We start from the raw sequence: 18595 nt of genomic DNA, 5'->3' as shown, positions 1-18595 counted from the left end.
AATGAGAGAATGAGCGATTTGCCTCCAATTGTGTAATTTGTAAAGTAATGCCAAACATCTGGGCATCCGACGAGACGTCTACGAACAGCTATGGAAGGCAAAATAGATGGAAAATATGGAAAGGCCTTTAGCCCGCAATGTTGCCGAGAGGTTTGCTTCAAGCAATCGCAGACATCAAGATTATTACCAACACAAAAGGAATGCTTGCTGTGTGAAATCTGACAATGACTCCAGTGTACGTGCAATACATGCACGACATGTGCGAATGTGGTGAAGTGCAGTGATGAACTCTGGAGTGTGCGGCCATACATAAGGACACTACCTGCAGCTGAATTTGGTGACATTAGCTTAACATGGGGGACCGGCAGCCATACGACTAAGCAGGATTTAGACAATTCCGAAAATAACAATTTATATTGAACGATGGGCGAGCATACCAAGGGTTATGTGGGCCATCAACTGTTGTAGAGCCATAACAAACTTGTAATTAGATAAACGTCTTGTGGAGGGAGGAGGCATACGTGAGGCAGGAATTGAATATCCTGCGTGTACTACCGGACAGGGCCAGAGATCCGAGCTCGTACTTTCGGCGTATCTGCAAAGACAAGGGAAAAGCATGGATGCCGGGCGTATGCGATAGAAGTCTCCGACGGACCCGCTGCACACTTTCCGTACTGCCGGGAGCAGAACTGCCGTATGCCATGCCGGCTTCGATTCGAACGCACTCACCAGCCTACTCCTGGCGTCAAGAGGGCTAAAAAGAAGGCCGAGTCAGGAAGGGAACGCCTTGCGTCGTGCATGGAGGCCGGACCGGGGCCACAGATCCGAGCTCGGACTTCCCGAGTCGGCTCTGTGCTGTCCTCATCCAAGGGAGACCCTGAGCCGCTATATCTGCAAATAAAAAAAAATTCGCCGAATGAAGCCGCAGATGAAAACGACCGAGCAGCGCGAACAGACGGGACGGAAGAGAACACAGAAACCAACCAGACCGATCAAGCCCTCTTCTTGCAACCATGGACGTCGTGAGCGTTTCAAAGTGCTCCGAGGGTCACACTGTACACTGGCTGCACTGTCGGAAACAAACGTGGCTTAATCCACGCGAACCTCGACTGAACTACATCCTCGGCCCCCTTCAGCGGCTCCTGGTGTTGATACAGACTTTCGGGGTACCGCTTTCATCGGCAGCCGTGCCAGTCTTCTCGTTTCGATAAGTCGTGGTCCTGCTTATTCAAAACGTATAAAACGACGCTGCGATGCAGTGCAGTCGAAGCACCCGACAGTACAGCGTTCGTGACAGAAGGCAGAGGGTGCACGAAAGGAATCTTCCACGACCCGCAACTGCCCTATCGGGCCAGATGTCATCGCGGGCCGAATGCACCAGTGACGTTGCATCAGGCATGAGAATGCTGGAGTGAGCACATCTGCAAAGAAAAAAAAACAAGGAATGACATGCACGCAAGCATATCGCAGTTTCACATACTCACCGTGGTGGGCAAAGTGGGCGCGACTGAAGCCTCGTGCCGCGGGGCTGAAACAAGTAAGAAAGCCGAACAGACCTTGGCTGCAGCGGAAACACGATGTGCCACAGACCGCAGGCAGCGTCCGTTCTTCGGAGTTGCTGGACGAGGCTGGCGAGAATTTCCGAGCGCCGTGCACGGCCACAAACCACATGTCTCAAAAGAATGTGCGCGCCTGGGCGTTCGGCTGCACGACATGGTGGCTTGGTCGCAACGGCGTTCGGAACGAGTTTTTGTTTCGTGACACAAACGACAGCGAGCTCGCATATCTAAACCCCGTTGAGGCAGCGAGCAAAGCTTAGCATACCGGGGTCACCCAAGACCCCGCACAGTTCCCAAAAATAGGCTTTTTGAGGTTGAAGAGCGACCCTTTCGGCATAGCACTGCAAGCGGCGTAGTACTACATCACAATGCTGCGAAGGCGGACTAACTAACATGCCGGTTAAGCAGCACTGAATAGTCAACCTTCCAACTGTCACAGTTAAACCACCCTTCACCGACGGACGTGCAGCCCACCGTAAGCAACATCCCGAACAGTTTCCAGAATTTAGAAAACGCGGCCACCCTCGGCGCTGTGGCCCAACAAATTTAGGCTACTTGAATGAGTTGCATGCAGTGGAGAGGTTGCTTTGCCTGCAAGCTTCTCGCACATGTAGTGTACTTTGGCGTGATGTAGCCAATGTTTGTTGGGCCACAGCGCCGAGGAAAACCACGCCCCCAAAATTCCAAAACCGACATGGATACCACTCACGGTGGGCCACACGCCCCTCAACAATCAAGGAGCCCAAAAGCAATAGTAAAAAGTAAACTATTCAGTATTACTTAACCAGCGTGCTAGTTAGAACGCTGAGCTGTGCCCTGACGCACTGCACCGCCGACAGTACTATGCGGAAGAAGGCGCTCTTCTAACTCAAACTGCCCACTTTCAAAAACTGTGCACAGTCTTCGGCGAAACACCCTGCATGCGAAGTTTCGTCGCTGGCTCAATACCTAAAGCTGGCCTGCCAAATGTGAGCTAAGCCTGAAACTGAATCCTAGCTCGCCACGCTTCCGTCACGAACAAAAGACCCGATGGCGACAGGCCATGAAACCTCTACGCACTGCGTGTTACTTGCTGGTTATCACTCAATGCTCACGGGAACAGCGCGAGTGAAGCTTAAATTTTGTCTAACAGGTTTCACGGACACACGTCGCCCTCGCCGCGAGGCCTTGCCTCGCACTCACCTTCGATGCCGACGGCCTCGGCAGTCGTCGGTAGGCCTCGAGCGCAACGGCATCCATGCGTCTCTGGTGAACACGTGAAAACGACACCAACCCGCTGGCAACGCGCACAGAGGCATGTCCAGCAGCACTGCCGCTTGTACTACGGCGATAACAAGCTCTCGCTGCTAGCACCAACGAAGAATGACTGGCGGTCTCCGTCAGTCGCATTTTTTACCCCTGAGTCAGCACTAGCGCATGCGCATTAATGTCGACTGCAGGCGTTTCAATGGCGGTGGGCGCTAACGCACTTATCAGCGATACAACTGCGTCACTGCGCCGCTGCTTCCATGGGCAGACGGCGCATCGTCGCGTTTCTTGCGACCACTGTTTGTTTTGTTTTCTTTTCTTTCTGCCCCAGGCGCGGCTCGATGAAGTGATATGAAGACTGCGTTAGAAGCGCAAGTTTGGGCATGCATGCGCAGTGCAGAGCTTGGCCGACGTTTTTCGTGTTTGTTATCCTGCGCTTGAAACAAACGTAATAAAAAGATACCAACCATTCTTGCATCCCTTCGCGTTTATTATAAAATCTAATAGGCTTCAACTTCCGCAGCGTGAACGAAGCACCTTCAAAACCATAGAGACAGTTGTGCGTAATACATCCAAACGGCGCGACTCTATGCGTTCAATTTTTCTAATTTCTTCCGCAGCGGCTTTAGACTGGTCGTGCTGTTTGTTAGCTCTTGCACAAATGCGAACGCGAAGACACGAGGACAAACGCACAGATACAAGTCTGGCGTCAACTACCGACTGAGTTCATAGTTGGTAGTTAATGAGTTGCAGTTCTTAGAAGGCGCCAGTCCTGTCTCAGGGTAGAAGGATGGCGTGTTGGGCTAGTCGGATGTAATTCACGTTGAAAACAATATTCAGCGCAAACGGACCAAGAACACAGGAGGAATAGACGCTACAAGCGCTGCAGAGGGTGCATTGGAGAAATGCGACAGCATTAGCGTTTGCCGCGACGTTGGTGGCTCCTAGTCGACGCTTTTCTACATCTACTTCTTACCCATTCCGTTAAGGTCCGACAGCCACTCTTCGATCCCCGATGCTACCATTCGACGACGTGTACTTTTTTGAAGCGAAAGCTTCACTACGCCAGGTAAAGCTATTTCACAGTGCGTTGCCGGTAGACCTCCAAGTGAGCCAGAGGTCAAGTGTGGCTATAGGCCTCACCATATGTGGTTTACCATGGTGTCGCACCGTTTGACCTTTAACCTTCGATTCGCAAATAGAGGGTGGTAGAATAGGCCTCAGCGTTCACTGGGTGACCAACCTCTCGCAGTGAACCATTAATTTAACCGCCACCTGCCAGGGTGGCAGGCTGGCCGCGCTGCCTATCCAGAGTACGGAACGCACTCACCGTTATAACGTTGAGGCTTGGCGTCTGTATACAGAAGCCAAGCCGCGTTTACTTGCCCGATACACCACAGCTTTCGATCTGCAGTCAGGTTCAGCCGCGGTTAAACTGCAGGTAATTTTTTAGCCAGCAAAGAATTTATTTATTTATTTATTTATTTGTTGAGTTATTTATTAATTGATTCATTCATTCATTAAATCATTTATCGATCGATTCATTCATTCATTCATTCATTAGTTCATTCATCGATTCACTAATTGATTGATTGATTGATTGATTCATTGATTGATTGATTGATTGATTGATTGATTGATTGATTGATTGAGATCGATCGATTGATAGTCGATCGATCGGGTGATCAGAGTAAGAGGTGATCCCTGCTGAACTGTTTCAGCTCATTCTTCTGTTGCTCTTACCCCTTCCCGCTATGCAGTACTGCAAGAAGAGCAACTACGAGTTCGGTTTCTCCGACAGAAATCCGGTGGCGCCTTTCTACTCGAGCGCAAAGGAAAAGAAATTCATTGCCTTCGACGACTCTCGCTCGATGGCAATGAAGGTGAGTGGCGTCTCTGTCACGTGTTCTTCTAGCTTGGTATTGCTTCGTTTGGTGACCTTAATGGAAGCAGCAAAGCGGTGTATCGGTAGGCGAGGTTCTTTTCAACGCTTCCACTCTAGACTGACACTGCACGCCTGTTCATTACCCACGACGAAAAATAGCGTGAAATTTCTTCGACAATTTCTTAGTTAGCGTTGTCAACATAGAATCTATGATGGAGTGCTATGCCATCAAGGCAGCTGTCAACAGAAGTTGCCAGACATGCTAGGTCTCTATGACATCTGCAACTTTGGAATATTTTCCACTCTCAATTTTTTAAAGGAAAGTCTTGCTCCCGGCCCTTGAATACATTTTCTTGTACTGTGCTGTCGCGCTACATATATGCAGCCAGTTTTAACTCGCGGATTACTACAGCTTGGTTTTTGTAATTTCTCAAGCGCTCGCTGCAAGTACAACTGAGGACTGGGGATATATAATGGGGTAAATTCCAAAAAGGCACAAACCCTCTCCTCTCTACTGAATAATATTTATCGTGAGTGATGGCAACCCTTTGCGGCGCTGGTCTTTACATAATCATATACTTTTACATTATCACATAGGGAAAATGAAGATAAGCATCATGTTCTGGTCTCATATTGCATCGGGAAGTATTTAGTTCTAAATCATGTTTTAACGTAATAGGGTTAAGCAGCTCGTGTCGCTTAAAATCTGGCGTCGGCGTCATAGGCTTGAAGGTCATCATCGTTGACGGGGAGCGAGAAATCGGCGAAAAATCATCTTAGAAGCAACGCAGGAGGCAGGCGGGCCACTTTGGTCACGTGACCTTGCGGCATCATCACATTCTGCCCACTCGATTGTGAGAAAACAGTCGACCGTGGCAGATGGCAGTTCGCACAAGGCCCGCCGGTGGCAGCACCTGCCATTGCAGGGCAGTGGTACATGGCTTTACTACAGCGCCACTGTTCCAGGAGTGGTATGAGGACTCCCACGGATCTATGAATGTAAAGTAGAGAATTACCAATATCCTTAAGGCGGAGGTTAAGGGTCCCTCCAGTTTTTTCAATACAGCACTTTTACGGGATTTTTTTATGCGCTAAGACTATTTCGGAAATCTCTCTCTGCCTTGTACATCAGGATAATCGCGCGAAACGATGGCACCTGTAAGCTCTTGAAGTGCGCCCGAGATAGCGTCGGTGGCAATCACCGCTACCAACTCGCGAACAAGCCAGGTCGGAAGCGCCACCGCGCCTTGCATTGCCGTAGTATGTCGTGACAGAAATCTTTTTTCGCCTGCTGGTTGATTTGTATGCTGTAGAAGTTGGCCTGGAAGTACCGATGCCCAGAATACGTCAGTTATGGTAATGTGGGGAACCTTCGACACTGAGGACATCTCGCGGCTAGACGCAACACTGAAATTTAATCCGACGCAGCTTTGTGGCATATATTCGTAGCTCGTTGGCATCTACGCCAGAGGTCATGAGTATGCGGCATTTTTAGATTTGCGGTTTTACGCCGAAGTTTATACGCAGGTAAATATTCTGGCGTGATGCCCGACGATTGCCTCCGAGAAATTGTCTTGAGGCGTATGTGAAGAAAGCACACTTACGACACGTAGGTAATTAGGCACCATAGGCACCATAGGTAATGTCTAATTACAATAGGTAATTAGGCACCATTATTATTATGCAAAAACGTGTCCGAAATTTGGCGCTTCCGGGTGGAGAGAAAAAATAAAGTCAAAATGCTTACCATGCCAGCAAAAACTGAAATGTTGGAGCCTGAACGTGCTTATGAAAACGCTACAGTGCACTTGTCACCTTCAGGACGCACGCCTAGCCCACCCGCAAGTTTATACTTTGATAGTGCCACTCATGGTTCATGCAGTCTTTCTAGGGGTATATGTTTTAAGCTGCATCACTGTACCTGTGGACTGCGCCTTCTTGTTTAGTGCAGTGTTAGTGCTGGCCCTATGCAAACTTGCCCCTGCATGAGCGCCTAGATGATTTGCGCCTTTGACTGTCTATTTAAGGGGAACTTCAATGAATAGATGCGTGCAAATGTTAACGATCATGTGGAGGTTATGAGATGTAGGAAACAGGACCTTTTTATAAATAAAGTACTCTGGAGGCTGCTGTGAGGGATTAATTTAATTGCATTTCATGTATTGAAAATTAATATTCGCCTTGTGTCTGCCTCTTTTCCCACCGACCAGTTCTGCCAAGGCAAGAAAGACCACACATCGGTCAAGTATGGCATCGCCGTATTCGACGTCGAATTGGATGACCCAGAAAACAAATGCGGCATGGGTGCTTACTCGAGGCTGAAATCCGTCAAGAAGCTGTTTGACTATATGAACAACAACTTCACATCAGCCAGCGAATTCGAAAAATGCGGAAAATAAATTTTGCACTTGCACAAGACATGCACAAGACACAAGCTATCGCTACAAATATCTTGCCCATGCCAGCTGTACACAACTACTGCAACCAAATATGGCGAGAGACAGGTCTGTCAGCCACAGAAGGTTAGCGCTAGCAGCCAGGAAACGGGAAAAAACTAAGAAGATAGGGGGAGACAGGAAACTTGTGACAAAGATAGGAAAGTGAAAGACGGAGGGGAGGACAGGAAAAGGCGACTGTCCATATTCCCCTGTCGGGCCAGGCCGGAGGTGCCGTATACAGGAAGCTGGGGCAAAAGTGATGTGTTGCCTCCGCCGTGGGCCTTAAAGGTCCAAACACTCGGCATCGGCACAACCACCAGGATTCCTGTTTCCCCGGACATGGCGATGCCACGCACGGCTAAGCGCGGGTGTTCGGGTCCGTGGTAACGCACTGCTCACCATCATCCCCCTGCGGGGATGTCCCTGCCGATGCTCAGGAACCCTTGGTGTCGCCACTCACCGACGCCTGCAAGCTGCGGGCGCCCCTGCGGGAGCATCGATTGAAATGAACACTGCATTGAAAGCTACCGATTTATAACATTATTTATTTACAACAAAAACTAAGGCTGCAAACACTGCTAAGCACACAGAAAGCATTGTCAGAGCTCTCTTCTGCTTTTGAATCGAAAAAACGAACATCTTGAAACAATGCCGCTTGCGGGGTGCTTGGCAGAACGAGAATATTTACACACTGCAAACTATGAAAAATACTTGCTCCTAACACTGAAGAATTACACTAGCGGGAAATAAAGAAGACAGTATACCATGATGAAATGGTGCCAAATATTCCTCAGTTACTTGCCGCAAACCACCTAAGGGCTTTATAGGGTTTCTTAGGGCTTCTTAATTTTATTTTTGTAAGACAGGTGCAGGACACCAGGATAGACACTGAAGAGGGATTAAAAAGTACAGCAGCTTGTAAACCAACTCGTAACAGAATATTTGCATAAAGTAGCAATGCCATTCTTTTGGCCGGGCGGCGAAGAAATATTAACTTGGTGGTTACAAGTGGTCAACATGTCCCTAATTCAACACTGGACTGACAGATGACCATCCAGACTGGAAGGCAATGCGAATAAACTGATGGCTTTCGGCCTTGAAAGCAACAATTAATCATTGTGAGTTAGAGCATCATCGTGTGTGCTCTGACTCATCCAGCTTTGACTCCCTGGAAAGTGTCGCCAACTCTCCAGAACGCGAAAAGCAAGCTGCGGTGCAGCCAGATATATTCCCGAATACAGAAAGAGGCGACTGGTCGTCATGGTCGACACCTTGGCGGGATCGGCGGCTCGCTTGCGGTGCTCGAGGCTTGCGTATAAGGGAAGTAGTACAGCTGCTGGGCGAGGTTGAACTGCCATCTGGAGGCGCGCAGCTCAGTCAGTTCGAGCAGCGTCTTGCGCGCCTGCGCCGAAAGGTTGGGCAGGAGGAAAGCCTCCCGTAGTGTTCCTGTATACGCTGCTCCCTGCGGGAGCATATACAGGAACACTAGCCTCCCGCAGCCTCCGAACCAGGATCTCCATGCGATGGGGGGCGTCGCGCTCGATTACCTCGCCGGCGATGGTCAGCACTGACCGCAGGCACTCCATCTGCGAAGTGCCGGTTGCAGTAGTCAGCACGCGTGATGTATAACGCGCTCACTGCGAAGACCAGCTTAATTCGAGAGAAATGAGCGACAGTTACTGTTACGAGTATTTTTACATATCGGCCCCCCTTTCACCCTTTAATATCTTCCGTCACTGAGGGGTTAACCCGCTGTAAGACAGCTAACGTGCCTTCCCTTCAAGTAACTACTTCAAGTAACTAACTTCTTAATCTCATCCGCCCATCTAACCTTCTGCCGCCCCCTGCTACGGTTGCCTTCCCTTGGAATCCACTCCGTTACCCTTAAGGATAGGTGGTTATCTTGCCTTCGCATCACATGCCCTGTCCAAGCCCATTTCTTCCTCTTGATTTCGACTAGGATGGAGCCCTGCATTGAGGACTCCACTCAGGAAGACAACGATGATGATGATAGTGATGATGATGATGATGACGATGGAAGACTAGCTATAATAAAAGTTTTTCATCCTCTTCCTCCTCTGCACAGACTGTACACAGACCACCATGACAGCGTCTATGCAAGATGTTCATTGGCTCAAGATATGATACTTACCTTGCGCCTTGAGATGGTGTAAAAAAATTTGCACGCGAATAAAACGACCCGCTGCGTGAAACAAAATAGAATATTATAAACTTGTTGCCAAATGATGATGTCTCGCTGCTGTGATGACAGCTAGGACTCAGACGTGGACAGCAAGCAAAACATTCCTGTTGTACCTCGTCGCAGGTAGCGCTTACAAGCATTAAATTGCAACAGACGAGTAATTCGTTCAGGGCGGCTTATAGCTGATGGAACCCGCGGTATAGGCCCAGGGCCTTTGGCCTTTGAACGCGCTCCTGTCTTTCCAGGCTTCTGTCCAAGCTAGGCTGTGCGCACGACCTCCCTGACCGCGCTGTTTGAGGTGACGGAGGCTTTTTTAGATAATTTAAGCTAACACCTTTATTTCCTTCTTCACCCTTTAATGACCTCACTGCTGTAGGATTGTGACTTGTCCCAATTCACTCGGGAAATGCTCGCCAAGTAGAGTCGTTTGGTTCTCTCTGTGCTTGTTTATTTGGGAATGTATACACAAACCTCAGCTTTCAGTACATCGTCTGCACTTTCACGCAAGACACAACACGCGTTTATTTGTAGGTGAACAAACATCAACGACCGGTCTTTTTCATCATTTAGTTGGCCGTCCGAAAAAGCCGTCCCACAACTCCGTCCCACACCCCACAGCTCCCGGTCAGTGTTGGATCACTTCAAGCACGGAGTCCTCCAAGTCCTGCGCATACAAAGCAGCCAGCCTTGTGAAATCAGGGCCGCAAGCAGAAAGCACAGAACTGAGAGGCAAGCGAAGAACGGGGATCTATACACACCGTCTCATTCTCGTTACCAGTCTCAGTTGGAACTGAAAGCAAAGGCAGACGCGTCAGTACATATGCTGCACTCTACCCGCGCATGTTGCAGGCAGCTTGCGGCGTAATTACTACATACCCGTGTGCTTGATTACGATGGGCTTAGTAGGCGTGACAAGAGGTGTCACACCAATCTGCGAAAACGCACAAGCAAACAGCGAGTAATGAGACAAAGTGCAAGCGCACAATAGTTTAGACATTTTCAACGGCTTCCACTGCGCTTTTTTTAGGATCAATCTTCTTTCGATACGAATTTTTTCAGTGTTATGTTTTGTCTTTAGACGACTCCTATGACACATCTATGACAAGGACCCTTCAAAAGTGAGAGACATCACAAAATATTTACGCAAATAGTTTAATGTGTAGGTTTAAATATCAGACGTTCTGCTAACCCTGCTGAAGTGGAAAATTGTGTTTTAAGATTTAATAAATGTCGAAAGAAATAATAAAGAAAGACAATTCAAGTATTTGTTTTAGGGGCTGCCTGTATAAAGATAATTTACATCGCAACAGTTTGTTGTTATACTTCACGTCAGCTAGAACAGTGGATGGCATAACATTTGACGCTAATCAGTCATGCGCCCGCTGTGGGGTTCACTCTCTAGCGAGGTGATAGCTTATTTGCATACTATCATAAGGAAGCTAATAGCCTGGAACACTCTTATGAATTTACCTGCAGTTGTCATATATTGGCGCAACTACAATGCGCTCAAAAGTTTTGCGAAGCCAAGAACGTAGGAGTAGGAGCTATAAACTTCAAAGATAGCATATATGCTCATTATATTGGCAATTACTTTGTGACTATTTAGTGCAGTCTTGCAAAGGGTCTTTCAAAGAAACGATATCAGCTGTATCCTCTTCTCTGATGCACGATAGTCTAATCATTTCATGAAGATCGTCACAACGCAGTAACAAATCGTGAATTGCTTCCTTCTTGTTTTGCTGACCTTAGGCAGTTAGTTGCAAACAAATCAGCTTGTATACGTACAGGGAAGCTGTTCCGTGCGAAGCACCAATAAAACACACCTTATTAAGCATCCCGGTATTCGACGAGTGGTATCGCCTCTCGGGCAGAGAGGACGCTCGCGGCTTGGATGGCCCCGGCGACTGGGGCAGGCAATCAGGCGTAGTCGCCGCAGTCAGAGACTGCAAAGGGCCAAGTGCATGCGTTGTCCTTACGGTCAAGAAGCAGCAGTCGCGAATACAAAGACGGCATGTCATGCTGCCTGTGCAACAATTTACTCAGCAATGACGTCGACCCTAAATGAAATGAGCGAGATACATAGCAATTTGGATGAGGCTAATGCGAAATGTTAGGTGCAGCAGAAGCGGTCTATAGATCAGACTTGTTAGGCAATGGCTCAACGGAACAGCAGAACCATGCGGCTACACCATCCCTCAGGCTTTTTTCTTCGAGGCTCGCCTCAATCAGGAACCTTGAAAAGCCGGCTGGCCAATTCTCTCTGAACGCTTCTGTGATTAAGGCAGACCTGCCTGTTTTTGATGGCTCGTAGTTTTATTGTATTCCGAAAAAAATAGCATATCCGATAATACCAGAAAAGTTAGAAAGAAGGGTGGTGTGCGTGGACAAGTGGTGCAGTATACCGAGCGCGGAAACCTTGCTCGTGTCTTACCTTTGTCGATAACCATTTCCGGCCCCTGACGGTCTTCACTAGGGGAGGGACTGGTTTCTCATTAATGTACTGAAAAATAAATCACATAAAGAGATATTAAGATGATAACTGAACCTTTTGTATTGCTTCATTTACTTGTGTATTTACAGGATGGCATGCCCAATTCTTCTCCGTATTACGGAGTTGTGACTCCCTTGAATAGGGTAACTACTCAAAAAAAGCTCAAGGACAAAGAACACCGCGAGCCCGAAGAAAACCCGGAATGGAATTGGGCTTGCCCAAGAAAAATTTTGATCCGTATCGATGCCTTGCATTTCACGCCACAAGTGCCGTGATAGTGCGTCACGCACAACAGTCACCAACCTTTCACGGCAAAGGTGGCGATAAACTGATCGGACATACGTGCATATTTTCCTTCCACTCCTGTTCGGCCTACACAGCAGCCATTGTGTCATCAGTAAAAAGCCTGTTTAGAAAATGTCATCGAAGAATTATCCAGATTACTTGCAGGTATATGGTTTATGCATGGGGGTTTAACGTCTCAAAGCGACTCAGGCTATGAGGGACGCCGTAGTGACGGGCTCCGGAGACTTCGACCACCTGGGGTTCTTTTACGTGCACTGACATCGCACACCACACGGGCCTCTAGAATTTCGCCTCCATCGAAATTCGACCGCCGCGGCCGGGATCCAACCCGCGTCTTTCGGGCCAGCAGCCGAGCGCCATAACCACTGAGCAACTGCAGCGGTTTCCAGATTACTTGGAATGTCAGTTATTCTGGTATCACTCTTCGCGGGCACGCAGAAAATGAACGATTGTTGTCAGCGCCTCGCATTGCTTATTCCAATTGCTTCGCGAAACCACCACTTCTGTGCAGTCGTCAACACCTACTTCACTAAACTAGCCGCACAGCATTATCTACAAATGAGGATAAAAATGACCTAGGCAAGAGGCTCAGTCAGGCCATGAGTTGCACACCGAGGGCAATACCCTGCTGCGAAATAACAATACACTCGAATTTTAATATCATCAGCAGAAAAACTACGCCTAGCTCGCTATAAATGCATCTTCTCCCATGTGTCTTCCATTAACTGTGTCCAGTGGCAGCTGTGGCCACAATTCACCCTGGAAACCTTGTGATCGCATCCAGCCACCTGACTCTCTGATCCCCTCCTACTCTTGCGTTATCTTGGAGTCCATTCTATTACCCTAAACGATCATCAGTTATAACCAGTGCGTCAATGCGCAACTGCACGGTAGCCGAGGCCGAAGAGGCAGCCGTAGCTCTAGCGACAGCGGAGGGCTACCGATTAAACAGGTCTCTAACCATGCTCGCAGACTCCCAAGCAGCATGCCGTAACTATCTATACGGCAGAATCAGCCACAACGCGTTCCGAATTCTCCGCTCATGTGGCAACCCCAACAACAACAACCAAGCCAAACACGGGATAGTTTGGATACCGGGTCACACCGACATTACGGGAAATCAGGAGGCAGACAGGACAGCTCGAGGGTACGCAACAAACCGAGCGTCCATCCACCTCACCTCTACAGAGGAACCGGAACCGGTAGACCAAAGCTATGCAGAGATTCTAGACTACTTGAGAGGGACTAGCAAAAAGTATCCCCCCCCCCCCCCCCATTAAACAGCTAAGCACGGAGGACGTCATAGCGTGGCGACAACTGCAACGGGAACGTTCCCATGCTTAAACATGCTAAGTAAAATTTATCCCACACAGTACCACACCACATAGGCATGCCAGAAAGTCGGCGGGCTATCCATAGTAGAAAACCCAAGTTCGGAACAGTGGGAGAGGATGCTTTCCAGCGACATCGTAAAAGTCCAGCAAGGACTAGTAAGACGTGCTCGCAGGTCAGCTACCCTCAGTCGAGCCCTGGACTAAGGGAACCAACCCTGGAGCAAGATATAAGAAGCCACCTGAAACCGCTAATACCTCTGTAAAATAGAGCAAAATAAACTTTTTACCTACCTACCTCTCTCGTGCTTCGGATTTGTGGTTACTATCTGCCCGCAGTAGATGTATTCCCTTCCCCCTTTTTCTTAGCTTCGTTTCCCGTTGTAAACTGCTGTTACATTGCGGGAGTGTTAAATATTAGGATTTTAATTTTTAGATCGACAGTTGTGCTTTTCTTGCTTAGGTCCTCGGTCATGTTTTGCAGTTCTCCATCAGAGTTACTTAGTACAGCATTGTGAGCAACAAATCGCACATTGGTAATGTATTCTGCATTAACTTGTATCCCCAACACCTCTTAATCAAGTCCTTCAGTAAGCACGCGAAAAGTAGTACTGACGAGATCTTCTCTCCCTGCCTGCATTTTTCATGGTTCCGCCTTTGTTACTTTCTCTGTGTAGGTATATTTTAGCAGCGCAACTGCTATATATATTTCGCTGTATTCTTCAATACGCCTCTTCTACAACATTGTTGTGCAATCCTTGAATGATTTGTGAGGTTACGAATAAGGCTCATGCTTTCACGAAATATATTATAGCTATATTAAAGGATGGTGATATTCTGCGCATCTTTCTGTCACATGATTGATGGTGCAAATGTGGTCTGTTGTGGAGTAGAGTAGCCGTTACGCATGCCGCCTGGTCGGTTTGTAGCTTTAAGTCTAAAGATTCTCGAAATCTATGAGCGAATTCCTCGTAAATACCTCGTCGGCAGTTTACAGTAAGCTGATCGAGTTAAAATTTTTCAAGACCATGACATCCACTCTCTTATGGATGAAGATAGCGTTAGAATTCTTCCAAGATTCCGGAAGCACGTGTTCGTCAGACATTGTGTACACGGGGGGGGGGGGGGGGGGGGGCAGTTTTTCTAGCCCAATTTGCCCAGCGTCATTCTACAGACCTGCACTCACCTGACCCTGATAACTTTAATATAGATATGGTTTATCGCGCCAACCAGGTTTTATGAGGGCCGGCTAATTACTATGAAGTGCACCACAAACAGCACTGAACACGGAAGTAGTGCTCAAGAGATAAAAAAAAACCTTGATGTCAGTAAACATGGGGTGGTCAGTAAAAGGTAATATACTTTAGATCGGCGGCCCCGCATCGCGTAAGATGAAATAGGCGAATAGTAGATGACAGGTGATGAGGTCAATCTACAGTGACTAAAATGAATTTTCCAAGACGATGCACATGTCGAAGCGCACACCTGCTGGCACAGGTGTTTCACTTGTCATTCAAACCTGTGCTTGTGCCCTGTGTACCACTAGAGAGGCCGGAAGTGCCTCTTACAAAGCACAAACGTGCCGGCAGTCGAAGATACAGCTTCAGAAGCTACGAAAAAAAAAGCCGGCGCACTTCCATAAATATTGAGATATGTCCAGAAATTCTCATCTAGTTGAGCACAGCCATCAGCTCTGTCAATGAATGACGCGACTAATTTCATTCGAGTTTCTCTACTCAGTAATTTTCTTACCTATGCTCACATTCAATACGCCTGCATCGCTATCAAAATATACCCATTCAGTTATTATCTGCAGCATCAATGTTAAGGATTAATTTTGCTACACATTAAATGGCACTGCACAGGAGTGCGAGAAATTCCCTGCAAGGTAACCAAGTACCGTAAAGGTTTACGACGTCAAGCTCTGTGAATGCATGCCCCCTCTGTGGGCTTTTTTCTGTGATAGCCATTCGGCAAAGGTACCCGCCGCAGTGGCTCAGTGGTTAGGGCGCTCGGCTACTGATCCGGAGTTCCCGGGTTCGAACCCGACCGCGGCGGCTGCGTTTTTATGGAGGAAAAACGCTAAGGCGCCCGTGTGCTGTGCGATGTCAGTGCACGTTAAAGATCCCCAGGTGGTCGAAATTATTCCGGAGCCCTCCACTACGGCACCTACTTCTTCCTTTCTTTCACTCCCTCTCTTATCCCTTCCCATACGGCGTGGTTCAGGTGTCCAACGATATATGAGACAGATACTGCGCCATTTCCTTTCCCCCAAAAAAACCAGTTATTATTATTATTATTATTCGGCAAAGGCACAGTACTAACAGCGGAGCTTTATCGTGCCGCCGGTCTATATGAAACGGTGGAAATTTAAAAAAAAAGTTGCTCTTACTTTTGCCACGGGACTGATGACTGCCCACGGTGACCTGTCCAGGCGTGTCTCCTGCGGCGCAGATTTTGTTGGAGTTTTGACCGCAGTCTCGCCTTGTTTCTTATTGCTTGGGGTTGCGGGTACTTTGAATATCTCTGTCGACTTCCGAAAAGAAGACATGATAAGATAGGAGGGGTCACTACAGCACTGTGTTCAACGCTGTGCCTGGCTGCAACGACTGTTCTTTGATCTCTTCGTCGTCGGCTTCTAAGAGCTGCTGAACACTGAAGCGATTCGTAAGTGGATATTCCTAGCGCAAGTGCTGGTTTATATTCAGAAAATAATAAATGCTCTGCAGAGCAGTTGAGGCAGCTCTCTCCTGGCGTTTGACTAGTCGCTGAGCAGTTAAAGAGACATCATCAGCGCAACCGAAGAAAAAAAGCCTGACGTCTTTTTCTTTCATTTCTAAATTATGACGCTTCCTTCGGTTTTTAGGATAGAAAAGCTGTGATGAGTAGCATTCAGCTTAGTGCCCTTTATGTGCCTTGCGGGACTTCCGGATACTTCCAAATTGAAGGCACTGGGGAAAGGAACGATAGAGCCAACTCTAATCTGATCGGACGACCCAAGAATATATTACGCCATTGACTCGGTGTTCACATCTTTTATTTATTATTTATGTACAGCATATCCTGCAGCGCCCAAGCATTACAACGGTAGAGCGTGTACAAATAATAAAAACAACACAAAAAAAGAAACAGCACACAATTAAGAGATGACGAGTATATAAAAGAGATATTCTCAATTTGAAACCAGCTATAAAATCCATGAGAACAACAGAGTGCGAGGAATATTCAAGTAATTGCAAATTATGAATAAATTGAGCGAAGTGGACATCGTCAGCTGTGACGACCTCTTCTGGTAAAGTGTTCTATTCGAGCCAACAACTTTAAAGCCAACACAGACAGTCGACGGTTGCAAATGTGCAGAAAAACAGAGCTACCTGCCGAGCACTTGGAACTTCGTGGAGTGGATGCACCGGAGATCATGAAACTTGGTGCGTAGCATTTTAAATGAGACCGTGGTAACAGATCCGTCAGACGTAGTAACAGAATAAAATGCTTTCGTGCTCCCAAGATTAAATGCTTTCATCACGGTGCCAGCTGCGATTTCCTCCATTCACTTGAGACGAGGCGAATGCTCGCGGGGCACTTTATCGAAAGAGGTCCCCTCACACAACAACACATCGTTCCGCATAACTAAAGCACGTGAACGTACCGACAACATAATCCGGTGTTCATGAAATTAACCGCCACGCGACAAGGCAAAGGCGTCGAAGTAAACAGTACTGTCTGCTTTAAAATAACAAGGTGCAGCCGTTGTGTGGTGCGTCGGTCTTCAAGTTCTTCCTTGGAAGGGAGCGGCTGCAGCCTGCATTGTTCAGGAATCTGCTCGGGATCTCCACGCTGTCAGTACGTTTCTTTTTATCGTGCAGCGAGGACCAAGTCCTCGCCGCAAAGGTAATAGTCCATTATTCCGATATGTAGCAAAATCTTTCTTTTAAAGTGTTTCCATCGCCCGCATCGAGCAGTTAAGACTGCCACAAAAAACCAAAGAGGAACGCTTTTGACGATAGCGAAAACGCGAATAGAAAAAAAAATGACTGCTGTCGGTTGACCTGCGGATATAGTGATTGTTGTAGTGAAAGTTTCATTTTATGAAAAAATTGCGTTCATAAACAGTTTCCCGCTTAAAATTGCTTTTGTCCACGATTGCTGGGTATGCTATATCAACTATAACATGCATAGCACGTAGGCCGTATACCGGAAATCATGGCATAGGGCTGCCGTAACTAGCAATACCGCATTTTGAAATGATGTTTGCAAACTCGCCCTTGCACCAGGGCTCCAAACCGGAATCGCTATCAAATCGTTCCAGTCGCTTAAGCCTTTCAGTAAAGCTTGATTGCCAGAAGATTTACGGCGACAAATAACTGATGAAATACTTCTCTGGTTTCGACAACGGCTGCTACCGTACATACTCAGAGTTATGTTACTGCAATAGCATAAACTGCCATTCAGATTATTAACCGCAGTTTACCAATATTACTCAAGCGAAAAACGTACAGCAGCTGTATCTTACCGGTACGCACCTAGGGGCAGAAACATGGAGGCTAACGAAAAGTTTTCAGCTCAAGTTAAGGACAACGCAACGAGCTATAGAGGAGAAAGTGATAGGTGTAACGTTAAGAGACCGGGAAGCGGGCAGAGTGGGTGAGGGAACAAACGCGGGTTAACGACACCCTAGTCGAAATCACGAGGAATAAAGGAGGTTGGGCCGGGCATGTGATGCGAAGGCCAGATAACCGCTGGTCCTTAAGGGTAACGGAGTGGATTTCAAGAGAAGGCAAGCGTAGCAGGGGGCGGAAAAAAGCTAGGTGGGCGGATAGGATTAGAAAGTTCGCAGGCATTAGGTGGACGCAGCTGGCAAAGGACAGGGTTAATTGAGAGACATGCGAGAGGAGTTTGCCCTGCAGTAGGTGTAGTCAGGCTGATTATGATGATGATGATGATGATGAAAAATACCCAAAAGAAAACGCCTAAAATGAAGTATATAAGAAGAGACTGACTTGGTTCAAGAAGCTGGTCCTCATTTCTGTTCCGGAGAAATGAAGCGAACAGCAAATATATTTGGAACAAACAGGAAGCATGAACATCTGTGCGTTTGTGTGCGAAAATTGCACGAAGGAGGCGGTAATTTAGT

The 18595-nt window shown here is 47.6% G+C and overlaps 1 protein-coding gene across 1 annotated transcript in view; it reads right to left on the bottom strand.

Moving 5' to 3' along the window:
- Window positions 1–9926: 9926 nt before the first annotated feature.
- Window positions 9927–18595, bottom strand: part of LOC144108830 (uncharacterized) — a 74753-nt gene continuing 66084 nt past the window's right edge. Inside the window, exon 6 of the mRNA XM_077642014.1 lies at window positions 9927–9997. Coding sequence (XP_077498140.1) covers window positions 9959–9997 — 39 coding nt within the window. The 3' untranslated portion in view covers window positions 9927–9958. The remainder of the gene's footprint in view (window positions 9998–18595) is intronic.

The sequence above is a fragment of the Amblyomma americanum genome, chromosome 10, assembly GCF_052857255.1.
Source record: "Amblyomma americanum isolate KBUSLIRL-KWMA chromosome 10, ASM5285725v1, whole genome shotgun sequence".
In the NCBI taxonomy this organism is placed as follows: Eukaryota; Metazoa; Arthropoda; class Arachnida; order Ixodida; family Ixodidae; genus Amblyomma; species Amblyomma americanum.
The sequence above is the reverse complement of the archived record's forward strand: the minus strand, read 5'-3'. Positions and strand labels throughout refer to the sequence as shown.